This window comes from Chelon labrosus, assembly GCF_963514085.1.
Source record: "Chelon labrosus genome assembly, chromosome: 6".
Classification (NCBI taxonomy): Eukaryota; Metazoa; Chordata; class Actinopteri; order Mugiliformes; family Mugilidae; genus Chelon; species Chelon labrosus.
In genome coordinates, this window is record NC_140342.1 from 16,372,731 (window position 1) to 16,399,771 (window position 27,041).

A 27,041-nucleotide genomic window follows, 5' to 3' on the forward strand; every position below is an offset into this window, starting at 1 on the left:
CAGCGTGTTATGTGTATGAATGCAGGGAGGAGGTCTGGCAAATTGGATTGTCTCTCTTTCTGAAAGGTCTCTGTGCCCGAGGAACTTTGGAGGTTCAAATGGTCACAATGGGAAAAACTAACACAACTTTGACAGAAGGGGGAAGATTCGTTGCGTTAATGTTTTCACAATTAAATCTGTGTTGTTTTCTAATTGTCGCATATGATTGTGTTCGATTTATGACGCGAAGAAAATTCTCAGTGTAACCGCCGCGGCAAATCTTTAATAACAACAATAGCACAGTTTTATGGTATTTAACGTACATAATGGCTCATATCATCAAGCATGCTGCTCTGAGAGGAACATATGCTCACCGTGATGCCTTGTCTCTTACAGGGGATCCTTCTGAAGCGAAGTGGCAAATCCCTCAACAAGGAGTGGAAAAAGAAATATGTCACACTGTGTGATAATGGCGTCCTCACTTACCACCCCAGTTTACATGTGAGTCTGAACTCCCACCCCCCACACCCCACCCCCACCCTTCTTCCCTCCTTTCCTTCCCATTTCTTTTCCAATCGCCTTTATGGGCTTGTTGCACTACTGTTTGTACTCGAGGGTGCTGCCGGAGGTTTTAATGCAGGACTTTTTCAACCGCTGAGTGCGATTCTCTTGATGCGATTACATTTACCACCGTTGCTGTGGGGAACTGGATTACAAGCATACTTGATTTCTGCGGAGACTTATTGCCGTATATAATGGCTGCATTAGACTTTAGGCTTAGCGTTAAAAAACAGGGTGTCCTAGTGGTCATCTCTGCCCACCCTGTGGTGCCCATCCACGGTGATGGCTTAATGGAGACATGGCTGTGCTGCTGCGTGCCCGCCGCGCCCAGACTCCACGCTGGCTTGTATTTATAATGGTTCTCACCGCATGGCAGCAGAGCCTGACCAGCCTCCCACATCCATCTTTGTCAGAATCCCGCTGGGCCGCTAATACCTCTTAAACACTCGGCTGGCTGGCAGCAGACAGCTCAGGAGCCCGGCGCTACACTCAGAAATGCCCGTCTTTGCCCTCCGATTCCCTCCATCACTCTCTGATTCTTCCCGCCCCGTGTTTAGCGTGCCCGCATCGCTTGGCCGTGCAAAATGAAAGATATCGGCAGCACCTCGAGTCTAATGAGACAGCTCAAACTTTGAAAACCAGCCCAACAGTTAGACGTGAACCTTGTGTGTGGCCTTGTTGCACTGACAGTGTGTTAGCGGTTTAATTTACAAGCAGTTATTAGCAGAGCAGTGCCGGGCTACAGTGATGTATGTAATTGACTGAATAGGCTATCTCTTGATCATTACAGCTATTACAGGTCATAGGGGCAATCTATGAATCTATGAATGTGTTGACTTACAGGAGGAGGTGAAATAAGGCAGACAGTAACATTAGCGGGGTAACAGCTCAAGCTCAGTTTGAGCAGTGAAGCGCAGAAGGAGTAAGAACGGGGGAAAAACAAGGGAGAAGAGAGAGATTGAGGAAAGGAGAGATGAGGGAGGGAGGGAGGGAAGCAGCGCGAGAGTGGAAGAGGGGAACCTTTAATTTCGCAGTCAGCCAAGCCATCCACACAATCACCTTCTGTTAATTCTATCTGCTACATCAATTAAATTGTTTGTAGAAACTAATTGAATGTGGCTTAATCACACATCTTAATAGCTTTGCACGCTTCGATCTGGCTGTTAATTCCAGCAATAAAATGAAATGAGAGCGCTCACTGGGTAATTAGCGAGGAGGCTTGGGAAAGAAATGAGTGCTTTATGACACGGTAATAAAGCAGAGGAGCCGGTGGGGGGACGGCAAAGGCCGAGCTCGCCTCTATCTGGGTCTTTTTCTGCTGAGCCCAATGATTTTCACCTTGGCTTCCCACATTTGGGCGGTAGTCGCTCTAAACCAAATCAAATGGCCAAATTGAAAGGGAATGAGACAGTTTGCATTCATTAAGCCTAACATCTCGCTATTTGGAGCGACGGCGTGGGCACAGGTGATGTATAATGGCTTTACAATCATTTTTCCACTATCACACAAGCTTAGCGGAAGGTCTAAGATGGGTTGTGACTAATGGGGACGGAAATTGAATAGTCTTCTAATTTGTTTTTCCTCCATAATTTCCGGATTCCTGTTGGTCCACTGTGTATAATCAAGTGCCCGAATTATTCAGTAATATTTGGACTCTTACTTGTGTCGAGTGTAGACTGCTCACTGCTCTTATGTTTTTTTTTGTTTTTTTTTTACTTTCTGCAGGACTACATGCAGAACGTGCACGGAAAAGAGATCGACTTGCTGAGGACGACCGTCAAGGTGCCCGGGAAGCGGCCACCCAGAGCAGTTGCCACCGTTGCACCAACTGCGAGTCCCAAAACCAACGGGCTGACCAAGGACCGCAGCACCTTGCAGCTGGGCATAGGGAACACAGGTCTGAATCCCATTCAAAGTCTACAGGCCAAATGAACGGCTATAAACTGTTTTCTTTGCAATTATCATTATGAAAATAATCTTTATGTGTTCTGACTACAAGTAAGAAACATAGATATTTGATACATTTTTCAGATTTGAAGGCTTTCAGAATGTGAAAGTCATTATCTTGTCACTGAATCAAGCCATTAATGGATCAAATCAAGAAAGAAAAGCGTCCAAAAGTTAGGCAGTGTACTGTTTTGGCTTTACTAGACGTTAGTTAGTACAACATAATGATTATGATCGCTTATTTAAACGTGTTGACGTGGATGTTAAATGTGAAAGACATACAATAATCACAGGTAATGTACATAAAATGCTAATGAGTCGCTTATTGCTGTGCTAATTCCACACTGTCCTCTGATTAATCATAAAAATGGCTCCCAACAGGTTAATTATCTACATTCTGTATGTTTGATTCATGCAAATTAGCTGCCTCCTTGTATGCACAATGATGACTTAATGAGCGTCTATGACAAATCTATTAATTCTCTGGATTCCTTGAGGGAGCTTAAATTTGTATTTAAACATCTTCCCCATGTTTCAGGCGCGCATGTTTGTTCATCCTGGTACGTTCAGTCACTGTGACACTGACCTAGATATTTTTCATGTTGGGGAGGGCGTCACAGCAACAACAACAAAAAAAACAGTTTGATCCTGACCATCACAGCAAGGGTTTCTCCACCTTCAGGTTTAAAAATAGAGCTCTTCTCCCGGCAAGCCGAGCCACGAGAGGCTGCTCAGACTCTGGCAGGCGTATAGAGGGGAAGGCAGTGATTGGATTTAGGGGTTAGGATTAAGAGTAATTAATACTAATTAGCAAAGTGATCCCCGGAGGGAGGCGGGGTCCTTCATCAGCTGTGAAATGGGCACAGTGTTTCCATCGCTCAGGCTCCAGCTAAGAGGCTGAGAGTGGGTTCAGTGCCAGAGACGGGTCGGCAGGGAGCGTCAGGACTGTCCGGGCAGGTTGCCGTTAAGCATGGCGATGGTGCTTCCTCTGGTATGTAGGTTAATCAGTCGAAAGGAGAGAGATGTAGGAGTTTACAGAGCACAGGGCGTTAGATCGAGGTTGTGTCGTCCCACAAACTGTTAACCTTGAGCGTCGGGTCTAGGGGAGTCATCAGTGCAGACAAAGGCCTACGGAAAAAAAAAAACAGGCCGGAGAAGGTTTTTGGAGAAAACGCCACCAACTGGGTTTTTGTTTTCTCCCTCAGTTCCCTCTTTTCTTTCTTTTAACACAACAATGCTGTTTTTTCGCGATGCTCGTTTCTCTGAAAAAAGACTCCTCAATGACAAATTCCCAAGATTTTCCGTCGCCGTCCATTTCTGCATCAGGGAACAATGTGCGGAAGATTTGCCTTAATCTCCACTTAGGAAAAGAAAGGTTACAAATCACATCAGGTCTCTCTCTGGGTGGAGGACCCTCTTCTGATTATGCGATCGGGATTTTGATTTCATTAGACATGCAATTGATGAAGGGAACAAAGGGGTAATTTTTCATTCACGGCGTCCAAATCACAAGCCTTGTCTTTGCCTTTGATAATTCATTCATTCCTTAGATCTAAAGACCTTTATAATCACTGGGAGAAGAGGGATAGCGACGGAGGGAAGAAGGGGCGGAGTGGATGGGGGAGATGGGAAGATGAAGAGAGGTTTGAGAAGACAGAGAGTAAATGTGAGGACGCATGCGCCCGGGAGTTTTCTGCCGAGCGGCCAGGTTTAATTCCTTTGCTGGGTGCTGAGCGGAACCGTTTTAAATATGATCCTCCCTGTTAACGTGCGTCCCGCCGTGTCACCGGCGACAGATACATTGCATCAAAGTATTAATGGGCCCAGTCACTTTTAATCAATCCTGTGGGAGAGAGAGGGAGACGCTCTCTCCATAAAGAAGAGGAGAAGATTTCAGGAGAGCGTTTTGTCCTCTCCTGAGTCTTCAGCACAGTTTGTGTTCAGATCATATCGAAGAAATATAAACCGATGTCAGGCCTGTTAGTACTAAAGATGCTCAGCCTTCTTAGTCTGACTCCCTCGTCCCAGATGTGTGAGCTAAGGAAGCCTTTTATCAACCAAGCGTGTCCTTTAGAATTGATTTTACACCGTTTTCCAACACTAATAATTGCATACAAGTGAATATTGTTTGACTAAAGACATTTCAGGGCCCGTTGGGGTACAAATACTAGAGGTTGGGAGCCACTGCTACAGTTAAAACATTGGTTTTGTGTTTAGAAATACGTCCTCGTCTGCAGTTTTGAGCTGCAAATGTCTGAAAGCGTCAACTCAAGATGACACTGAGGAGCTCAAAGGAGAAAAAAGTAAAGATAAAACTGTAAAATTTCCACTTAGAACCGAGGGAATAACACCGTATCGTTGGGTCGTTACATACAGTTTGTAAAACTACAGTATAAAACGTTTGAGTGACTTGTGATGCGACTGGCAGACGCAGTATTAGAGGTGGAGGCGGTGGGGGGGGGGCATTTGGGGCGTTGGTCGTGATGATGGTGGTGGCGGTGGATTACACAGCCTCAGATGATGTGTTGCCCGGCCCACATTAGCATGAATGCTTCATTATCTCACTACTTGTACATAATGGCAACAACTCCACGGAGGGGTCAGGCCTCGTCACGGCTCATCAGCCCACTGACGGCCCCGGCCTAAAGAGAAATGAGAGGCAAGGCAGCGCTGCTCCCCGCTAATCCATCGCCTCTACTTAACACCCCGGCCCTGTATAGCCTGCAGTACGCCGCTATATGGCTTTTGTTATCTCTTTATACACATGACAATACGGTCCGCGGTGGGGCTTTGTACTTTAAAGAGTTCATTTATTTAGTTGGTGCTAATGTTTTCTATGATAAAGTAAAAGCATTCTCAGATTTTAGTCAACTAAATGTAGTAACGATGTAAAAATACTCCGTTACTAGTCCAAATATTCCTCACGCGAACATCAGAAACCTGAAATACGCATGTATCGTCATGAAAAAGTTAAACAAATGCTGCCTAAATATTAATTATTGTATGTTTAGATTATTATTACTGATGCATAAATGTGCGATAAGACTTTTATTGTTGGCAAGTAAATGCAGTTAAATAAAAAATGCAATATTACTGGAGCTGGATATAAAGTAGAAGTAGCCTTATAGTGGCTAAGCACAGTAATTGAGTAAATATAAACACCACGGTCTAGATTTCAGTCAGTTTTATACTAAATTAATGTTTTTTCATACAGTCGTCAGCAGCGAATGGGAATTTAATTTTATTTCATTCACAGAATTTTAAGCAATCGTCAAAATAAAACGTTTTTTTTTATTATTATTATCATGAAAATGCATTGTTTGAACAGTAAATTATGTGACACCGAAATCACTGGGTCGCTCAAGTTGCCGGTTCAGTTTTAAAGTCCGATCATTTGGACTTTGCAGCAGTTGCCGCGGTTGAATCCGGGCCTGGCTGGAGCTGTGTGCTCTTTTAATGCCACAAGCTGATTATTTCTCCACTGTAATTACATTATCCTCCCCTTTATGCAGGAGTGGTCTCTGGGGACTAATGGATACAGCCATGTATAATTCATTAATCATTAGCATCCAATTTGACAATTAGACATGATTGTTGAATTTTAAATATCAATCGAAGTTGCCTTCCAGTTATCTAATATGTTTTTTTTTCCTCTCTCCTCTCCTCTCTTTATTTATTTTTTTTTTTGAACACGTCAGAGTTGAACTTTGTGAATTAAAATGTTTAAGTCTTTAACGGCTTGAAAAGGGTTTGGTTCCAGCGATTATTGTAGTACGTTTAAACTGCGACGTGATTAAACATTTCTCTGCGTAATGTTGTTAATGTTTTCCCTGGAAATGAAGATGAGTTTTTTTTTTTTTTTTTTTTTTAATCCGGTAATGATGAGACATTTTATGTCTCTAGAAGTCGTGAGCCTATTTTATGTATCATTCATCCATCACTTTTTGAAAAAGAAAAGTTTTACATTTTCTTTCCAATTCTCCCACTCCAAGCCTCTCACCCCGTCCTCCGCCTCCCCCTCCTCTGCTCTGATTTCAGCATGCTAATTTAGTCAGTGCTCCTCAGCGTGATTCCCTCGCTCTCTCTCCCATTCTTGCTGCGATTCAGCTCCCTCCCCTCTGGGACCTGAAGATTAATATTCCTGGGCCCAACAAGATAATTACTGATACTAATTAGACATGATTATGTGAATTTGATACACTTATTACTCTAGATAATGAGTAGGACATATTATCCTAACAAGCACCCGTGCCGCTTAGTTTACTTTACACACGAGCCACACACTACATTTTCTGTTATTGTCACCTCAATCAGAAACTGGTATTCTCTCTAATTATTGAATAAAAGGCCTTGATGTGTGGTACCTGTAAGACTGAGGAAGCGTTGTGGAGAAAATCAGGGAAATTAGCTGTTTTTCAAAACAGAAAGTTTGACGTTTTAACCTGTTCGTGCCGAAGCAATATCTGTTTGCCTCGTTTAATTTGAATTGAATTGTTTTTACAGTGTAGTTTTGCAGTTTTGAGTCGATTTTTATAGTGAAAATACTGCGAAAATGATCCTTTCTGGTATAAATCTTTAATTTATAAGTGTTCCATCTTATAATTATCTAAACTGAGCTTCAGATGTTTTATTTTTTTGGGACGCATTTGCACGAGTTATCGCATCATATGAAGGATTGTCGTTCAGGTTGATGTCTTTTCCTGGTTCCGCTCACGTGACTGGAAGCGTATCGATGAGTTTTCCAGAGTAGTTAGGGAGCTTTGTAACAACTGCTCGCGAACAGGAGGGAAGGACCCCACATGGCGCAGCCTAGCCCATGAATTAGTAAAGAGAGCCAGGCGTCCGTGGCTCGCCTGATTGGAAGTTAGGGAGAGAACGCCTGCTGACGCCAGCGGAGATCGATGTGGCAGTCAGAGGGATGAGGCGAGATAATTAGCGTTCAGAGTGTATCTTGTTAATTAAGGGCTAATTAGAGGCAGAGGCGGAGGGAGAAGCGTTTGGTGTGTGTGTGTGATGGAGGGGAGGGGGGTGCTTGACAGAGAAATGTGCACAAATAAAGTGGCAGCAGCACTGCAGCGATGTAGAAACTAACCTAAAAACTCAATTATCACTTCTTTAGAGAGGTTGTTTTTTTAGTTTGAAGAAAACAATCTTGCAAGACTAAATGAAGAATTTAAACGGCTGTACAGAACGCAGGAAATGAGTGGTAATTTTCTTGTGTCTTGTGATTTATTTTCCAGGCGCTCCTCACTCCAACAGCAGTACGTCCCTCCAGACGGGCGGGTCGGCGTTCGGCGGCAGCAAAGACGGCATGCACCAGCGCTCCTTCTCCGTGTCCAGCGCCGACCAGTGGAATGAAGCCATCAACACCAGTACAAGCAGCGGAGCCCGTAAGCCCTTCACCTGTCCCTCGCCACGCGTGGTGCAGTCAGAATTCACACACATTATTGCAACAAAGACCAAGAAACGTAACTGAGGGGATTTGATCTGGAGGTGTGCGGTGTGTAGATGGAGATGCCGTTTCTTGGGTTTCTTAGACAGGTGGGACCGGCCTCATTTTCATAATTAGGTGATCAGAGCTGTGATCGCTGTGACCTTTTTGGCTGCTGCTCCTTGATAGGAGCGGCGCGTTCAGAGGAGAGGAACAGCGAAGGTTAACTTTCTGCCATCGATGCATCTCCGCTTACTCCCGCCTTGTCACATCGCGCCTTGTCACCGTACTAGAGTGAAGTCAGATAATATATTCGCCATGTCTGCCCCCCCACCCCCCGCCACCACCACCCTCCCCTCCAACCGTCCTGTCTTTACCTTCCATCTTACTCTCCGCCCCCCCTCCTCTGTTTTCCTCTCTTTTCTTCCGAAGAGGAAAATGAATGCTTTTCGGGGGTACCATTCATCACCAGTTATTTCCCTCTCTTTGTGGTTGGCAGTAAAAAAGCACTTAAATGCACATCAACAGAATAACAGTCATTTCCATGCATGTTTGCACTCTGGTAGTTCTCATTAGCACGGCGGCGGCTCCCCCCCTCCCCATGGGCTCCCAGGGGCCCCGGCAGTTTAAAGAGCGCACTTTACGAGCGCTGCTGGAGTCCAACTGCACGGCCCTCGTGGTTCCGCAGACAAGCCTGTCTCTCATTTGGAGCTGCCAAACGATCAATTCTGCCTGGACGCAGGCACTTCCATCACCCCCTACCCCTGTCTCCCATCAGCAGCATGCCCAAAGCAGAATTACTTAGATTCGTGGGGTCCTCAAATAAATGAGCGCAAATGTGTGCGTGTGTTGTGTATGTGTTCTCGCTGATTTTTTTTTTTTTTTTCTATTTTTTTTACTGTGGGGCTGTTTGTATGTGAGGTTTTTCCACAGAGCGTGTTTGCGTCTGTATTATAATGTGTGTACGGGAAGGGGGAGGAGGGGGGGGAGAGGCTTCATAGCGGATGTTTGTGAACGGCCGAACTGCAGAGGACAAATAGGACTTCCTAAACATTGCGATGCGGAAACGAGCAGGCTAGAATTTCCTATCTTCATGTTTGGTAAACTGAAAAGCCCTCTATATTAACATAGCTCATTAACCAGCATCCAGTCTTCAAGTAAACCAGATCCACAATTTGCTCCATTATTCTATTTCCTTCAATTATTTCCATGCTACTTCTTAAGGTAACCACAAATGAGCTCGAATGTGGCAAATGAGCTGAAAATAATAGTAGAAAACAGTTGTGTCAAATGATAGATTGCGTTGCAAGTCGAGAAGTAATCAGTGCATAGTCGGTGCAGACAGTTAACGGGTTGTAATGTACATTGAAAGCTTTGCGGCTCGAAAACTTTTGGCTGAATCTCTTGTTTTTACGTCTCCTCACAATTAAGGACTGAAGCTAAAATACATGTGCAGCGTCAAGGTGCGACTTCCCCATCAGAAAACACGAACTTGATTGAAATGCAGCCCTCTTATTTTTCATCTTAATGTGTCTTCAATAATCAATAGAGGGTGTTCCGCGGTGAAGGGTGCTCATGTTTTGCCATTTGAATTGACTTGAACCAAGCCCAATCACTCCATTATCCTTGGTGAAGGTTGCAGGTTAACATAAAATGTGATTCTGAGATGCAAAAACAGCAGATTGATGATTCACAGGCGAATGAATGCATCTTAGGTAACCATTTCCATATTATTTAAAGAATGTCCTCATTTGTAAACCCATTGAGCAAAGGCAGGAGCAGAGGTAGCAACATCTCTTGAATATTGAGCGCAGATTTTTTGATTAAATCCCGGGCCCAATTTTTTTTTTCCCATGGCTTGCATTCATAAAGACACCCATCCTTAATGCGGCGGATGCTTTTTTAGATCCCGCTCTCCTCCGTACACCTCAATCTTGGAGCCTGAATTAAAAGCAAGGGGCTCAAACGCTCATCTGAGAGAAGCGAAAAGGCTCGCTGATGACGGTAACTTAAGACGTGGTCAAGGTGTGAGTGAATGTCTAAAGATTTGCTGCAGGTCAGAGTTCACTGCTGATTTCATAATTAGTTGCACGTTATTTTTTTTTTTCTAAATGTAAAAAAAAAAAGATTAAATTATTGAAATTATGCCTCAGCGTCCCAGTACGAGATTAATCCCAACTTCAGAATTAACTTTGGAGTTTTGTCAAATTATCGTTAATTTCATCAAGAAATTAATTGGAAATTATTTTGATTATAGTCAATGATTAATTTCTAAGCAAATATTTTTACATTTGACTTTGTTGTTAATATGAATTAATTTAATATTTTTGAAGGATTGGCCGGGTGAAACTCATGAAATGTCGTCTTTGGGAAATTATAATTCACATTTCTTTAGTATTTTCTCACACTTTATGTATAAAAACAATTTGTCAATTAATTAGTGCACTCATTAATGATAACAAAATCATTACTGGTTGCAGCCCTGTTTGAAGAGGACTGTTTTTACTTTGTACCTTATGAGTAAAAAAACCTATCCTTGTAGTCTGTAAATAACGCCGCGCTAATTGTCACACTAATTATTTTTATGTTAAATATATATCAGTGTGAAGTTTGCACAACTCACTTTTTCATCTCTGAGAATTTAATATTGCTGCTCACTTCTGATCTGCGGTAATTTATTTATATGCGAGTGCTTTTTTTTTTTTCTCCGTCTACGTTTGCACATCAGCACACAGGTACTTAATGCACAGATAGCCTTTTCCCCGTGGCACTGTGTTTCATACCTTGGCCTCCTGATGCGAGGGTGATAGCATGTGGGGCGTTTGATTTCTACGCCGGGGCCGTAATGAAGTTTGACATTTAGTTTGGAGAGAGCAGCAGAGCGCGATCAGGCCTTGATTAGTACGCTCTAATTGAGGATAATAAGGGGGAGGCGGTGATTGTTTCTAATTTTTGCCATTAATTGCAGCCGTTGGCTTTGATTGAGGACAGGCAGGGCTGCCATGTCAAGGGGCCTGGCGGAATCATAGTGCTCCTTACCCGGAGCCTCTTGAATAACAATGAAATGACTCCCCCCCTTCCCCTGCTCTCTTCACCGCCACCCCCCCCCGCCGCTCGCTCTCTTACCCATTTTCATTCCCATTCATTCTCAATGTGGCATTGGTAAAGGCAGAAAGCTGTTAGCAGCGCCCTCTTTGTCTCACCCACAGCCTTCAACCTGAAGCATGTTTAAACTGTCATCTCCGTGGTGGGAGTGTAATACACTGTAATCACAGGTTAGGCTGATACCTATTCTGCTGCCCAGGTGATCTGAGCTGAGTGGTAAAGAGACTTCTGGTCCCCAGTGTGCTTCATTACCCAGCTTGGTCCTGATGGCCCTCATACACACTAACAGCTCGCTAATAACACCACAGTGAATTCTCTGCTTGCAGAATCAGTCCAGTTTCAACTTCATAATTCTCAACTTAAGAAATTTAATTTGCCTCTCCCGCATAGGTTGGAGCCGAACCACTTCAAGGCGAGAGACTTTATATAAATCCATTAGGTGCACTGACATTGTTGCTCAGTGACACGTACTGGTGTCGGATCCGTTTCCTGCTTGTACACTTTACGTCACAGACTTGCGTTAAAGCCTAATGGGTGCAAACAAAGGAAGGTGCATCACCCCGTATATGTTTCAGGTGTAGAATGAGCAGGGCCGAGGTCATTTTCCACAACATTAGGGGCAGAAATTGATAATTAGAGGTGTTTATGACACGGTTGGGGCCCCCGAGGGGCAGCCCTCCCCTTTAACCTCAAGCGACATTAAACAAATGCTGGCTGTCACGTCGGAGGCAGGTTGGAGCTCAAGCCTTCCACCCGCCATACGGAGCTGTGCTGGCGGGACAGACGTTGGTATGGAGAGGGAGGAGGAAGCAGAGGGTGGGAGGAGGAGGAGGGGGAGGGGGGGCACATGGAGGACCCCTGTGCCCCCAGCTGTCTGAGCCAGCTAATGACTCGTCTCAGGGGGGCTGTTGTAAGAGAGCAGGGAAATTGAAACAGACGCCTCGACTAGGAGCTGCTACATGTGTGGCTGCGTGCTGCCATTCAAAACACCAGAGAGCCCGATATATGTGCTCCAGCACACGCACCAGTGTTGTGTTTATTAATAGGATGGCGTACAATCAATACTATTATTTATCAAGTAACTGTTTGTGCTGAAATATGATTTTTAAGGATGGACTTTTTTTCATCAAATTAGTTGTAATGGATTTGTTCATGTTTCCTAATGACGTCCTTGTTTGTATACATTAACTCTCCACAAGATTAATCTCTAAGTCGAGGACAGACATAATGATGTGTGTCTCAGGTGTTGCCTCCTATATTTTGCCCACACTCAAACGGCGTATCCCCCGGCCCTCTGAATCTGCTCTCCCCCCATGTAAGCATCTTCAATCCCCTGCTGAGCCCATCTTACTCCTCCAAGACAGCCCCATCTCCCTAAAGGTAATGACCGAATTAGGCCTAATGTTGTACACTGGCTAATGGCACACTGCCGCACATTATAGCATGTGCAACTGGCAACGACAACAGCAATAATCCCTGAGCCCCTTGTCCTCCTGCACTCCACCCCTGGGGCTGGGACGGTGCACAGGGAAATGAATGGAGTTTGCCACACTACAATGAGCTTTTGATGGGAGACAATGGAGGAGGCTGCCAGCACCACACAGGGTGGTAAGAAGAGAGCAATATGGGGCCCATCTTCTGGCCCTCCCTCCCTCCCTCCCTGCTTCCCCCAGGCCCCTGGCCCCCGCTCCCAGATTCATAATGGCATCCGGAGGGGGAAAGAAGGGAAAGTGATGTCAAATGTCAGGAAATCAGAAAGATGGCAAACTGACAACCCCCTCCGATCGTCCCATCCCTCCTATCCCTTTGCCCAACGGTAGCACAGGTTAATATCACATTTATAAAATCACTTACAAGAAACAAAGCCGGCTCTTAGCCCCCTGTCACTCTCAGACAGTCATATAGAGAGCTTTGCCGCGGGCTAACTTAGGTAACCATTTGTTCACTGATGGCCCCATACCTGTCCTTCACACCGTCTAAAACCAGACTTGCACAGTTACTTTTGGAGCACTCAAAGTCATTTTCAACTCTTCCGACTGCGGACACATTATTAGACTGTGACAAGTCTGCCTTTACTTTCCACAAAGCTTTAATAATGTCGTTCATTCATTAATACCAGGGATTCATACACGCATTTCCTCGCTTTTCGTGTCTGTTTAAAGGAAGAAGTTAAACATATTTCAGGCCAATCTCCGTTTTACACTCTGCTTACGGGCTGCATTTTGTTTTCACGTTGTTTTCTCGGCGCTCAACAGGACTCTCAGCTGCAGCTTGCGAGCAGTTAATGCAATAACTGGGAGAATAATTTGCGCAATTTACGAGCCGACGTGATCCCACAGAGCAAATTCTGGCTCATCAAGTTATTTTTAATTCTTAAACTGGACACTTTACGTCCTTTTTCTGCAGTTCTTAATCTCATCGTACCGAAAAAAAACATGACCTAGATCACCTTTTCACGTTTTCAAATTTCCCCCATAGATAGTTATAAAGTAAGAATATACTATTTCCCATCATACTATTTTTTTGATTGCACATTTCCTCTAAGAGAAATGTATGTCTCCATGGCTAACTACTAGCTAAATGAAGCTTACTCTACAATTTTCTAGTAATGACAAGACAGGTGCATTTAAAGTATGTGTGGAGTTAATGAAGAGAGATTTGTGAAGCGTCCCACCTGTATTTTCTCGTGGTGTGTTTTTGTTCTCAATGAGTGAGGATTAATCACAGCAGAAAATTAAAATGCAGGGATACAGTTCAAAACCCAAACTCTTCATAATGACCGTTTTCTCTCTGTTTTTTTTTTTTCAGCCAATGGGATGAGCGATCCCGCGAATTCCAGCATGGGCAGCGCGACCAGTCCCAAACTTGAGCCGCCTCCCTCGCCGCACGCCAACCGCAAGAAACACAGACGGAAAAAGAGCACGGGCATCACGAAGCCGGACGGTTTATCTGCAGGCAATGAAGGTATGGCGGAAAATAAAATAAAATAAGTAAATGACGACGCCACATTAGTTTTGAAATGATAAAAAGTTCTAAAAAGAAACTGTCCGCTGTGCTGCGCGGGGACCTAAACGGTACAACGTTCACCTGCTGTTGTAGACTTTATGTTTCTAAAGCAAGTACAAAATATAGAGTTTGCACACTGAAGACTTCAGTATGTAAAATTGAATGTACACTCATGATCAGTCTGTACACGTACACAGAGATAGGTGGGTCAGATTTTAACCACTGACCTCAGGATGCCCTTGGAGAAGTGGAATAATTTATTTACTTATTTTTTTTTTAAATACCGTAGTCGTAAAGTTGACCCTCACTTATTCAGCGACAGTCAAAGAGCATGTAATCTTCTGTATTCGGACTGAATGGCTATGGGGTACATGAAGGTGTGTAGTTCTCTGTCTCCATGTGGCCCCCTGCTCGGTTCACCCTCACAGCCCTCCTTTTTTTTTATTTAATTTTTTTTTATTTTACTCTTGTATGAATAGTGAATGTGGCCCTTCTCAGCAGGGGAGTGGCAGTCGCCTCTCCACCCAATTAATAATGATTCTTCAGCCCAATGATGAATGGAGTACCCTAATTGGATGGCATTGTGAAAACACTGAGACGCATTTCAGAGGCCATAAAACTGATGTCACCCGAGCGGGATGATCAATCAACAAGATTGATACGCTGGATAACAACAACAATGGCATTGACGCCTCCTAAATGGGGCTTAGCATTTATAATCATTATACTTTTTTATCACGGTCTCTGACAGCTCCTCTTTAAAGTCTGAATGGGTCTGTTGACCACATTGTTGTGTGGAGGGAACATCATCAGCATCGCTGGAGATAAGTGGTAGGAGATGAGTGGTGCTCTTTTTGTTGTTGGAGTCGTATGTGGTGACATCAGCATCGGTTGTAGTAGCAGCCGTGTTCGGCCCGAGCACTTCACATCTGATCCTGCATCCTCGTTTGTATTCTGACTGCGTATCAGTTTTATTTGACGTCTTCAAATCTCATCAATAAGCATTCCCACGTACGTTTACTCCTGGACTTCCCGAGGAGGAAGTCTAAGAGTAGTCAGACCAGAAGAGGCAGATTCTGAATGTTTCTCACATCATCAAACATGCACATTGTTTTCTATCTCTCTCATATTTCTCTGCAAGGTTTTCTATTAGCATCAGCTTGTCTGTTCTGCTGAACGCTCTGGAATACAGACGTATCCCTTAAATATTGGATTCACCCAAGTCTGGGGCGTGAGCTGTGTCTCCCGTTGAAAAGAACAGGAGAGAGAGAGAGAGAGAACGAGAGGAAAGGGAGGGGGAGAGTAAAGTAGGAGAGGAAAGGTGGGATCCTTGAATAAATTGCTATCAGTTTATCTCATTTACGGGGCAATCAGAGGCATGCAATGCGGGCTGAAATTGAATTTTAGTAGTTGTGAAGCGTCATAAATCAAAACAGCGCGAGCGTCTTAAGGTGAGAAATCATTTTGGTCAACATGGGACGTGTAGGATGAACAAGGGAGCCCGGAGAAACTGTTGCTGCAACATCATTTTCTAATACGGCGCTACAGTATTTATCAAGACTCTTCTACGCGGCTGCTGGAGTAGGACAAAATCTAGATTTATTTTACAACTTCAAGTTCATTATTATGATTATAAAAAGTTAAATAACAGGCTGCAGTCGGGAATAAACTTTCAAATAGGCTTAATCTTCCCTTTGTAAAGCCCACTTTAAAATAGAAATTTGAACTTTAAAACCACAATCAGCTCAAATCAATTTAAAGCCGTCTAAATTATATCTAAAAATGTAAAAATAAAGTCTGAATTCATCAACGTTTTGTCTACTCTACCACACTTCCACCAAGGATATGCAGAAGGGACACAGTCCTTAATATCCTATGCTCTGTCAGAGCTGTGTGGCGTAATGAACTTCTCATGTGCTTAAAGAATGATGCAGGATGCATGGCGAGACAACTGACAGCCCCGTAATGTGTTTCCCAGCAGCCGCCCGCCGACGAGCTCTCTCGGTGTGTCGCTCGCCATAAACCCACTGGAAAATCGATGGCCGATAAAGAGTTGTGTTCAGGGGGAGCCCCCTTCTGATTAATGCAGACTGTCAGGGAGCATCATTAATGTATTTCTCTTTTAAAGAAAGTGTATCAAATGCTCATTGTTTTGTGGGGTTTAGCTTGTCCAATCCGAGCAGAAAGGGAGGTGTAGGAGAGGAGGGAAATTGTGATGAGGAGCTCCTTGGTGATGCTTCCAGTTTTATGGAGGAAGATGTTAATTCTGAGTAAGGTCACAGGTGTTAGGGAGGAAACCTGAAGGCCTGAGTGTTTTAACGTTCAGAAGATGTCTTCAGTCATGACATCAAACCGGGGTCGCTCAAGCTCTACTTTTTATACCTTGACAAATTAAGCAAAATTCTTCACACATTACAATAAATAATAGAAATAGGCTGAATTAGTGTGGAAGCACATTGAAACAAAAATTTAAAAAAATGACTTTTGAATGTCATGGTTAAGATTTATTGCCTTATGCAAGAAAAACAATATGAGATAAGAAATCAGCTATGAGTTAATACACCATCAGCCACAACATTAAAACCACTGACGGGAGAAGTAAATAACATTGACCATCTTGTGACAATTCAGTGTTCTGCTGGGAAACTTTTGGACCTGACATTCGTGTGGATGTTACTTAGACATGTAGCACACACCTAGACCAGACCAGGCACCCCCACCCCATAGCAATGACACTCCTTGATGGCAGCAGCCATCCCCAGCAGGATGCAGCCTGACACAGACACACACACAAAAACAGTTTAGGAACAACTAAAAAAAAAACATGAAAAACAGCACAAGGTGTTGACCTGGCCTCCAAATTCACTAGATCCCAAACTGATCAAGTATCTGTGGGATGATTCACAGAGGCCCCTCCCCTCCACCCATAGGACCCAAAGACCCCCACTAACAACATCCTGTTACCAGACACCACAGGACACCCTCAGAAGGCCCATGTCTATTCTCTGATGAGTCACAACTGTTTTGGAGGCACAAGGGAGACCTAAACAATATAAGGAAGGTGGTCATAATGTTATGCCTCATCACGTGTATACAGTAGACTAATGGGACCCCAACATGTTTAGCATTTTTTTTTCTTTTAATTGTTTCGGTAAAATTTATTTGGGGAGATTTTTATGATTTGATCTGTTTGTTGGTGCTATTACTGCAGTTTCCATCCACACAAAGTTGGGCTGTATTCAGTATGTTTTCAGGGGGGTGAAGGACAGTTAAGGTGAAAAGGGACAGTTGTGTCTAAGTGTATTTAGATTTTATTTGTAACTAAAATCAATGTAAAGTTAGGGTTAGGTGCCAGAATCAGCCCCGACTCGGTCTCATCTAGTGACGTCTGCTGTAAATAATCATCCATAAAACCGCTTGAGAATCATAGCCAAGGAAGATTTGCCTGAGAATCATCGCGTTTTTATTTATTCTTCTACATCAGATTGATTTAATGATAGTTGTCATTCACTTCAATGGTGCGTAACAAAGATGAACATTTAACAGCAAATGCAACACACTTTGGGAACTCAAGTGTGTCGGTAAATGCATATAGGCTAAAAAAGCAGGTTTTAGCTTTCTTAGCTGTGCACTTAATCCTTGGTAAAATTATCAAAGCAGCCGGTTAAATCAGGTAACGCCATATTACAGTCATTGATAACCACCTCAACCTTTTCTTAATCCAGGTACAGGTGCCAAATTCCATACATATAAAATAAGAAGTCCTAATTAGAAGACAAAGGCCTTCAAATTTTTTGTTCTTTACTGAAACCTTCTCTACAACAGACACTAAAAGACCCCAAATCCTGTAATCAAACCTGTAATAACCTCACATGCTTCGTAAAGAATTCGTTTGTGACGGGGCAGGACTTGGTTCAGCTCAGTTTATTTCACAGATTGCAATTTACTAGGAGAAATTTAGACTAGGAAAAAAAGACTAGAAATTGAATAATCGGTTTAAATTATCAAGTAGGTTCATGTTGCATTTGAATTAATTTAATTTAAAGTGATTGAAAGCGCTTGGCTCGATTTCCTCAGCAGTTCCAGGGGGATGCGGGGATCATTTTTATGTTTGGAGAAAGTGGAAAACAGTATCTGCCACCGTTAAAGGGGAGAAAGAGGAAATCTGCACCAGTCTGATCAACAAGAGCATCATGATAATGTTCATGTGTACATCTAATAGGAGTGGACTTCTTTGGCTTAAGAGGAAGGATAAAACTGTTGGTTAAATTGTTTTACTTTAAAAACCTGAACGTGGATGAAGCAAAAGTTTGTGTAAATGTGTGAATAAGAAGCAGCTGAACAACGAATTAGTTTATCTTCACCGTAAGTACAGAATAATGTGGATCCACAGGGATCAATGACAAAAGAACATGTTAAAAACAAAGCAAGAAAGAATAAGATGATGGTGGTTTGAGAAGCGGGCCTGGGACTGATTTGAATCCCTAGACGGATAGGAAGAAATGTTGGTGGGTGGAGTCAAGGTGCCATTCATGGCTAAAGTGCCCTAAAGCAAGGCGCTCCCCAGCCACTGCACAGCCCACTGCTCACTACCTCGTCTGTGTGTGTGTGTGTGTGTGTCGTACGAAAACAGATTGGTTAAATGCAGAGAGAGAAAAAAATAAATCCATTTGTACAATAAACGATCTTCTCCTTCATAGCCATTTCATATTCTTAAAAGTGATAACGGTGATTTCCAAGGTGCAGACGACACGCCTCCTTGACTTCTGAAACAACAGCCTTAAAGGCAGAGAGATGATTTAATTGCGTCACAACACTGTTCAGTCATCATTTGTCTGTTTATTTTTAAAACCTTGATCAGATCAGTCTCAAATATCCGGCCCTCGACTGTGTTTCACTACACTACGCTAGTCGCCAGGTTTAGATGAGAAAGAAAAGCAGCCGATCAATAATAATGTGAAGTTTACATCGGGAGCCAGCCACCTCAATCCAGTACCCTATTGTCCTGCACCTTAGTAAACTAAGGGTTAATATCCTCTGGAGTCCAGCTGAGGATTAGGAAATGGAGGTTTAACTGCCTGTGCTAATGGTGGGTGTTTATCTCAATACTTTGTTTTGTCACTCCCCGACTCGCTCTCATTTCCGAAAGCTGTCCCTGGAGCCTCCACTCTTGTAATGGCTTAGCTTTCTGAGCGCCACAGTATGGAGGGAAAGGAATAACAAGATTCTCATTTGGGCTCTATACACACTGCCCACAGATACATGTATAATTGGCCCTGTTTCATTCTGCTCTGTTGTTAAATGCACCAGCTATTAGGGTGGTGGTGCTGGTGCTGATTTCATGTGTTTGTTTATCGTAAGGAAGGTGCGCTCCTTGTTTGTTTGTGCGTGCGCATGTAAAAGTGTGCAGAAGTGTGTGTCAGAGAGATAAAGAGTGTGCTCTATCTCTCTCTCTCTCTCTCTGTCTCTCTCTCTCTCTCTCTCTCTTTTCTCGCTGCTCTTTTCTTTCTGAGTTTGGTCGTGGTTCCCCTGGGGCCCTGTCGCAGTAATGGCCTGCTCCTGATTGCTCTGATACAGGTTAGGAATATTGGCTTTAATGATGTGTAAAATGAGCAAGCAGTGCCTGTGACATTTACAGATGGCACCGCCTTGGCCTGTTCTTCCCAACTGCTCGTTAATTCACGGGAACGGCAAGCACTTCTTTAAGTGACTGCCTGATGCATGCATACGACACAACACAACGCACCCCACACACCAAAACAATAGCTCACCTTGTGTACCTCCGCACTCATCATTTCAGTCAAGCGTCACGCAAACGGGTGAAATAAGGAGTTCTCAAGGTGAAGAGCTGATCGCTGGTCCTTTCAAAGGGTTCGTCACACCGGTCTCCGGAGATCTTTGAGAGGCTTAGGCAGAACAGAAGCCGCGGTGCAGTCTACCTTACAGACAGCACATCTGGGTTCAACACCGAAAACCGCCCGAGGTGCTAATCTGGTCCACAGGTCCTCGGCGGTGCATCTGCTGCTCACGCGCCAGCGATAGAGAATCACCATCCTCGGGTCACCCTCTCTTTTCTGTCAGGTTCCAGTTTGATTTTCAGGTCAAGCAAATACCCTTAATGAGAGCTGGTCAGTGATGGAAGAAGCAGTCAGATCCTTTAGTTGGAATATGTGATTATTACAGTGCAACAATGTAAAAAAAAAAATCTATTAAAACTCATCTTTAATTCAAAATGCTATACAGTAAACAAGTATTATCATCTAAATGCACCTAATGTATCAAAGTAATTAGATCCGTAATACTGATGCATAACGCAGTATTTTACTCTTGTACAAGGTTGAGTTGCTGCTTCGTATAGTTTAGTCCGGTGATTCCCACCCTCTATAGGGACGAATGATAATTACCAGGAGGTCATAGCTCATTAATAGTAAAGAAATATTCTGTTGTATGTATAATTATCTTTTCTTTTTTTTTTTTTGTGGAATGTGACGCATTTAGATCTTTGGCTCTTGGACAGTTTATTTTATTTAAACTACTTATATTTAAATGAAATGATCTGAGAAGTTTATGGCCAAGTTACTCTTAAAAAAAGAAAAATGAGACGGGGATGCAACAAGAGGTCGTTAGCCAAAAATGATTAGCCATACGTTTAATACGTAGCAGACAATACAGCGTTTTCTTTAAAAGTTTTCAGATATATACGGTACGTAATGAAATTAAAAGTGCGCTGTTTCCTTCTGTAGTGTAATGAGATAGAAGTACAAAAAAAAAACACACACTGGAAATATCCCAATCCTTCAAGAGGCTTTATTTAACTACTCAAGTAAATGAACTTTGCCTAGCTGCTGCTATTTACCATCTATTTTTGTATCTCGATGAAACTACTTGTTATCATGTTGCTGATGAACATATATATCTTAATCTGAGTCTTTATGCTCGTTACACTTTAGCCCAAAGCTTCAAGTTTAGTATATGAACAGTAAACCGTGTTTAATAAGATTATCATATATCTTAACCTGCAAAACTACTATAAGCCTGCAATGCATTGAAGTAGATCAAAGTGGAAAATGCAAATACCACCTTTAAAAGGCTGCACTTAACTACTCGATTAATATACTCCCCACCACTCAAATGCAGCCAAGAAAAATTTTAACCATTCGCCATTTATTTTTGTATCTCAAAGGAACAATTGCTGTGCTGTTGCGTTGCTGCAAGAAAACATCAAGTAGCAGATGAACAACATCTGTAACTGAGTGGCTCCCGACCAGTTTTATGATCCATGTAAATGTTGGACCAAGATGTGTATCTTAATCTGTTCCTTCCTCTTTGTAGCTCCGTGGCCATTACGCTCTAATTTCCTTTTTATTATGCCATGTTAATTAAGGAAAATCATATTTTGCTCGTTCCTCACAGTTGGCGCCTCCGTTGGCTTTAAATTGTGTTCTTGCCTGTCCGCCCACTGGCAGAGCTTTGTTAATTTATTTCTAATTGGCAAGAACTTGTTGATCGTGGACTCGCAGATAGATATGGTCAGGAGGTTAATGCTTGTGTTAATGTGACGAGGTGATCGCTCCTCTGCTGGCCACGCGCCGGCTGCAACAATTGAGTAATAACGCAAGCGCTAATGGCTCTTTTACAAGCTCATCATGGCAGGTTCTTGTGAAATAGCAGCGATTCCTTTGACACATCGTTCATGCTCAGATTTACTGTCTGACCTCTGCGTCGTGCTTACACGGGGCCCGACCGCCACATTGTTGGCGGCATTGGTAAGTGCAACCAGGGCGAAGGAGCCGCGTGCAATGACAATACACGCGTCGCATGGAAAAGCTTCCTGCACAACATGCGCCAGTGTTTCTTCGCTGGCTGTAGTATGTTTCACGTGTGCATTACTATGCATGGAGAATTGGATTTGTTTTCCCTTGTACACTCATCAGTTTAAGAAGCCAGCCATCCGTTGCTTTTTTAATCTCCATAATGAAAGTGTTTTAATGCCTCCAATTTATTGCCTGGGCAGCCAACAGAATAATTAGCTTTGTTCAGGTTTTTAAAAAGATGAAAACACAAGTACAACAACATTTGAGACCGGGATCACAAATTATAATCAAATGCATTACTTACTGTACCTGAAGCTATATTGGACAAGAAAAAAATTGATTTCTATTGTGCGTAGAGCGACTCACATTTGTTTGCTTTTAATATTTGTTTCTTGCGCTTTCACCGTAGTTGTCAAATGTTTATATCGTGATCTCATCCGTGCTTTAAAATGTCACACCCACATACAGACTTTTTCTCAGCGAGTCTAAATAAAGAGGCTTCCAAGTCTTTATTGATTCTCTGTGACCTGGAGTCGATTCCACAAACTAAATCAGATAATTGAAGTCGGTGTCGAGCTAATTGGATTATTGCTTTCCCCCTGAAGAGATGGGCCTCCGCCGCGGCGCAGGGTATTGCTACATTAGTGGCGTCCATCAGACATCTGTCATTTAACAGCACAGGGCCGTGTCTCGCAGCAAGGAGGGTGAATTGATTATAAATATAAAGTGTAGTAATTTCTTTGATTAAATGATTGGCGTTACGGTCTTAACATCATGAGACTGCTGCAATTTCACAACTCACACGGAGCTGGTTTAATAGTGAACATCTCCGTGCGCGTCAAATGTCAGAATGGATCGTAGTAGAAGTCAGAATGTAATTAGGGGAATGAAAACTTCTTTTAATGATAAATGGCATCAACACCTTGGGCAATAAACACGAGTAGCTCATCAGCAGAACTATTTTCAGGACGTTGTGGATCACAGACAAAAAAGAGAAAGGAAAAAAAAAAACATCCCTCTTGTGTCTATTTGCCTCCAGTCCTCAAAACATGGTTTATGCAAATGAGATGACTATTTGCATAGACATAATTAGGTAATTACAAATCATTTGGCTATGAGCTGGAGCATGTGCAGAGACCAGAGACGTTACACGAGCCACATTGTACAGTACGCAGTTAATGAATTGCTTCTGAACAGCGGAGGCATTGCAGCATGTGTTGGAACATATGTCGTGTCAGGCCTCTCCTCTGAAGACGACAGGTGACATTTTCATAAATCTTAGTTAAACACGAAGAATGGATGTGGAAAAAAAGGCGCCGATTCACTACGTTTGAAGCCTTCGCAGTATATCGACGGAGCGATACCATTTAGAGATTTAAGGATGAAGGATTATTAAAAGGGGATAAGATAAGGTCTTTTTAGTTGTAAGAAGAAATGTTAAACTAATGGGGTTAGTTCAGACTAAGATGTGGAATCAATAGCAGTTTGTATAATTTACAAAATATACAAAGCATTTGGTTTCTGCAACTATAATCTTACCTGTTTCAGTGTACCAAGACTATAAATCTTCTATTGTAAGATTATTGTGTTCTAACATCATTACGAGGGAAATAACGATTCAAATTAAGTCACATTCACCCAAAACAGATCCCTAATGTTGTGTGCCGAGACATCCAAAATAATAATCTCAGCAATCACCGTTACAGTTTAAGGTTTGAATACAGTGGAAGGGAAAAGTAAATGCCGTGCACTTTAAACGGCACGAGAGATTCTGCCGTGGTCACGTATGACCCGCATGAGACGATGCAGCAGTTCTTTAAGTCTTATCAAAAGCTATTCCGGCTCATGTGAGCGGTCACGTAGCCCAAATTATGTTTCTCCGGGATTGCCGCAGTAAGTGGGGCTGAGACCAAAGCTGACAAAAGTAGGTCTTGCCAGAAAAGTTGCAAGTGAGTGTCAAATGAGTTAATTTGTCACACGCTGATGTCTAAACAGAACTCTCTCTCTGTCTTTCTTACCGCCGCTAATGAAGCATCATTTAGTGTTCATGCAATGTAACTTATTTAGACCAAGAACTCAAATGCAATGATGAACACAGATTTCGTACCCAGGGAAGCTTGATTATTTGTATATAAAGTAGGCTCTACAGAAAGGGTGGCACTCCAGTGAATTGGACAATAGCAGCAGCTGGTTGTGGTGAGAGGAAGCAGTGATTCATTGGTGGCGAGAGTGCAGGTAGCAACTCCAGGATACATAGTCAAGTCACTGCCCTGTAGCACTCATGACACTTCCATGCAGACCTTGTCTAGCACCTACAAAAAGCCAAAGCACAGACTGTGCAGAAAGCATTTAGCAAACTCACATATTGACTGTGTGCACCTGTGTTTGCAGGTAGCACCAGATGAATCTGAGCTCATTTCATTTGCTCTGACAGAATATTGTTCATGTGGCCCGTGACGGCGAGCCAATCATAACCGTTAACCTGCATAATACGGGGCCTGTTTTAGGAGTGAAGTTGAGACATTTTCGTTGTCAACCAGACTGACTATGTCACAACTTTTGACGGTGATGTTTTGTCTGCACCAGTTTGTAATACCCTTCGGATTCATTTGTATTTCTGCATTTGTCTGGGGATGTAGTAATATCATATTTTCCGTATTTTGTACTCGCACAGTTACATCTTTGTCTCCATTTGCACCCCACAAAGCTGCATATTTTTGTTTGACTCTTTTGAATGAGTTGATAGATAACTGTAGTTGTCTAGCTTGGGACCTTTGTTGCATGTTTTCTCTTTCATTCATACCTTTTGTCTTATCTGTCTGTATGTCTGGGTTAGGGTTAGGGGTTTAGGGGTTAGGGGTTATCACCATTAAGTACACTTAAATCAGATCTGTGTTTTAAAACATCAGACTTACGTGGCTGTAAATGATAAAACCCAGTGACAAGCTTCATTAAAAATGGCCGTGTTGGCCGTGAAATATTTGTGTTGCTAGCTGGAAGTTTCCGTCGTCTGTGTCCAGAGGCTAAAAATGCATTTGTCAGAGATTTCCAGACAGTGCCAGAACTAATTTCAGTGGGCTGAGTTAAAGTCCGTTCTGCAGTGAATTTGTGCATGGATGGGCCTCTGTCACTAAACTGTGCCGCTAACTTGAAGAGTCATATTGGACAATCAACATGAGTGTTGCTCAAACTGGCGTGCTGCTCAGTCTGGTGACGGGTGCTGATTTTCCTCTTTACAGATGTGAAGCCAATGGATGCACCAAAACCTGTGCAGTCCCTTCTGTGAAACAAGATAACCCCCTTCTTTTCTGGACTAAGTCCTAAGTCGCGGTTTCTTTTTGTTTTCCAGAGCAAGAGGATTCCTTTGAGTTCATCATCGTGTCGTTGACGAGTCAGACCTGGAACTTTGAAGCGTCCACATACGAGGAGAGGGAGCTGTGGGTCCAAGCCATAGAGAGCCAGATCTTCGCCAGCCTGCAGTCCTGCGAGAGCATAAAGAACAAGGTACAGTAGCTCACGGAAGATGAGAAATGTACGAAGAACCGGACGGGACGGGCAATTATCACCTAATCAAAGCGTCGCCACCGTCCCACAGTTCTGCAGCTTCATTTACATTCCTCTTTTTTTCCAACCTTTATTGTGCCCTCACCCTCCTCCGCCCCTCCTCACCCTCTTCAAGCTGTCACATGTGGGAGGTTGTCAGACAGGTGCACCGCAGTGTGGGGGATCTCTTATTAGAACTGACAGACATCAGAGATAGAACACGGCTTGTGTCAGCATAGTGGGGAGACACGGCCTCATTTTCATATTCATATTTTCTCTGCCTCAGTCTTTTCCCAAGACTTTGAAAACCTTCCTCCCTCCCGCTCCTCCAGACTGGTTGTCTATGATTTGAGTCCAGCTGTAATTGTTTGCCTTCTCTTACTCCCCACTGAAATAATTAGTTCCCGTTGACTTATTCTCCCCTTCATTTCTCACAGTCTCGGTTAGGCAGCCAAAGCGATGCGATGGCCATTCAGTCCATACGGAACGTGAGGGGGAACAGCTTCTGTGTGGACTGCGATGCACCCAGTGAGTATAATATACTATAGTTAATATAAACCGTGTTATAGTTGCTAAGTTACAGCAATGAACTACCAAAATTCTCCAAGTAAGTATTTGCAGTTCAGCATTTGAGAAAAAGAAACGCCTTCTGGGAGGTTTAAATACATTTGGTGATAAGTTAAAGACATGCAGTCGCATTCATTAATTTACTAATGTTATTATTTTTTAATGACTTGGGTTTGGATTTACTGCTCTCTTATTCACTGCCAGTGTTGCTGGAGACAGAAACTGAGTGAAGCTAAAGTAAACATTAAAAGACAGATGTTATTTTATATATTATTTTCTTACTATTCTTATTTTAAATTTCCACCATGATATGCTACGGCAGAGTTTTATTTTCTGCTTAAATTCAGTCTTATGCAACTACAGTAACAGCTGTGGAATAGAAAGAACCTGCCTCCAAGCTTAAAGATTTTTCACAAAGCAAAATAATTTTAGTGTTTATGGAAGAAGAAGAAAAGATTTCCTTCTGTAAGATAAGATATCATTTTATTTTGCCAACTTTATGTGTGCATTTACACCAGTGGATTTAATATTTACTTGGTGGCCAGGTTTAGATATGGCAATAACCAGTAGAACGTCACACCCACTGTTATGGTACATTTAACTATTGCCTCAGAGGAAACACTGCTTTCACAGTGCGTTTCCCTCAAACTGGTCGGTATTTAGCAACTTGTACTGGAACCACATCATAATTTCTTACTTTCTATCGCGCAGACCCGGACTGGGCCAGTTTGAACCTGGGCGCCTTGATGTGCATCGAGTGCTCGGGCATCCACAGGAACCTGGGCACGCACCTGTCCCGCGTGCGCTCTCTGGACCTGGATGACTGGCCGGTGGAGCTCAGCATGGTGATGACCGCCATCGGTAACGCCATGGCCAACAGCGTGTGGGAGGGCGCTCTGGAGGGGTACACCAAGCCGGGGAGCGACAGCACCAGGTTAGCATCCCTCTGCAAATAAAGGTGCTGCTTAATGAAGCGTGCGGAGATTATGGAATGAGAAAGCGGCACCGTCTTCTCTCCATTAGCTGCCGTTTATTAGCCACCCACATTTCAGCGCAGGCAGTTCGCTCCACAAAATGCTCCATAAGAA

At 43.1% G+C, this 27,041-nt stretch overlaps 1 protein-coding gene across 2 annotated transcripts in view; it reads left to right on the forward strand.

The window, feature by feature from the left end:
• agap3 (ArfGAP with GTPase domain, ankyrin repeat and PH domain 3) overlaps window positions 1-27,041 on the forward strand; it is a 113,598-nt gene that overhangs the window by 73,193 nt on the left and 13,364 nt on the right. For both annotated transcript variants that reach the window (XM_084546541.1, XM_084546540.1), the window contains exons 10-16: window positions 376-480; window positions 2,266-2,437; window positions 7,728-7,877; window positions 13,832-13,987; window positions 25,193-25,347; window positions 25,824-25,914; window positions 26,665-26,887. In XM_084546541.1, coding sequence (XP_084402667.1) covers window positions 376-480; window positions 2,266-2,437; window positions 7,728-7,877; window positions 13,832-13,987; window positions 25,193-25,347; window positions 25,824-25,914; window positions 26,665-26,887 — 1,052 coding nt within the window. The remainder of the gene's footprint in view (window positions 1-375; window positions 481-2,265; window positions 2,438-7,727; window positions 7,878-13,831; window positions 13,988-25,192; window positions 25,348-25,823; window positions 25,915-26,664; window positions 26,888-27,041) is intronic.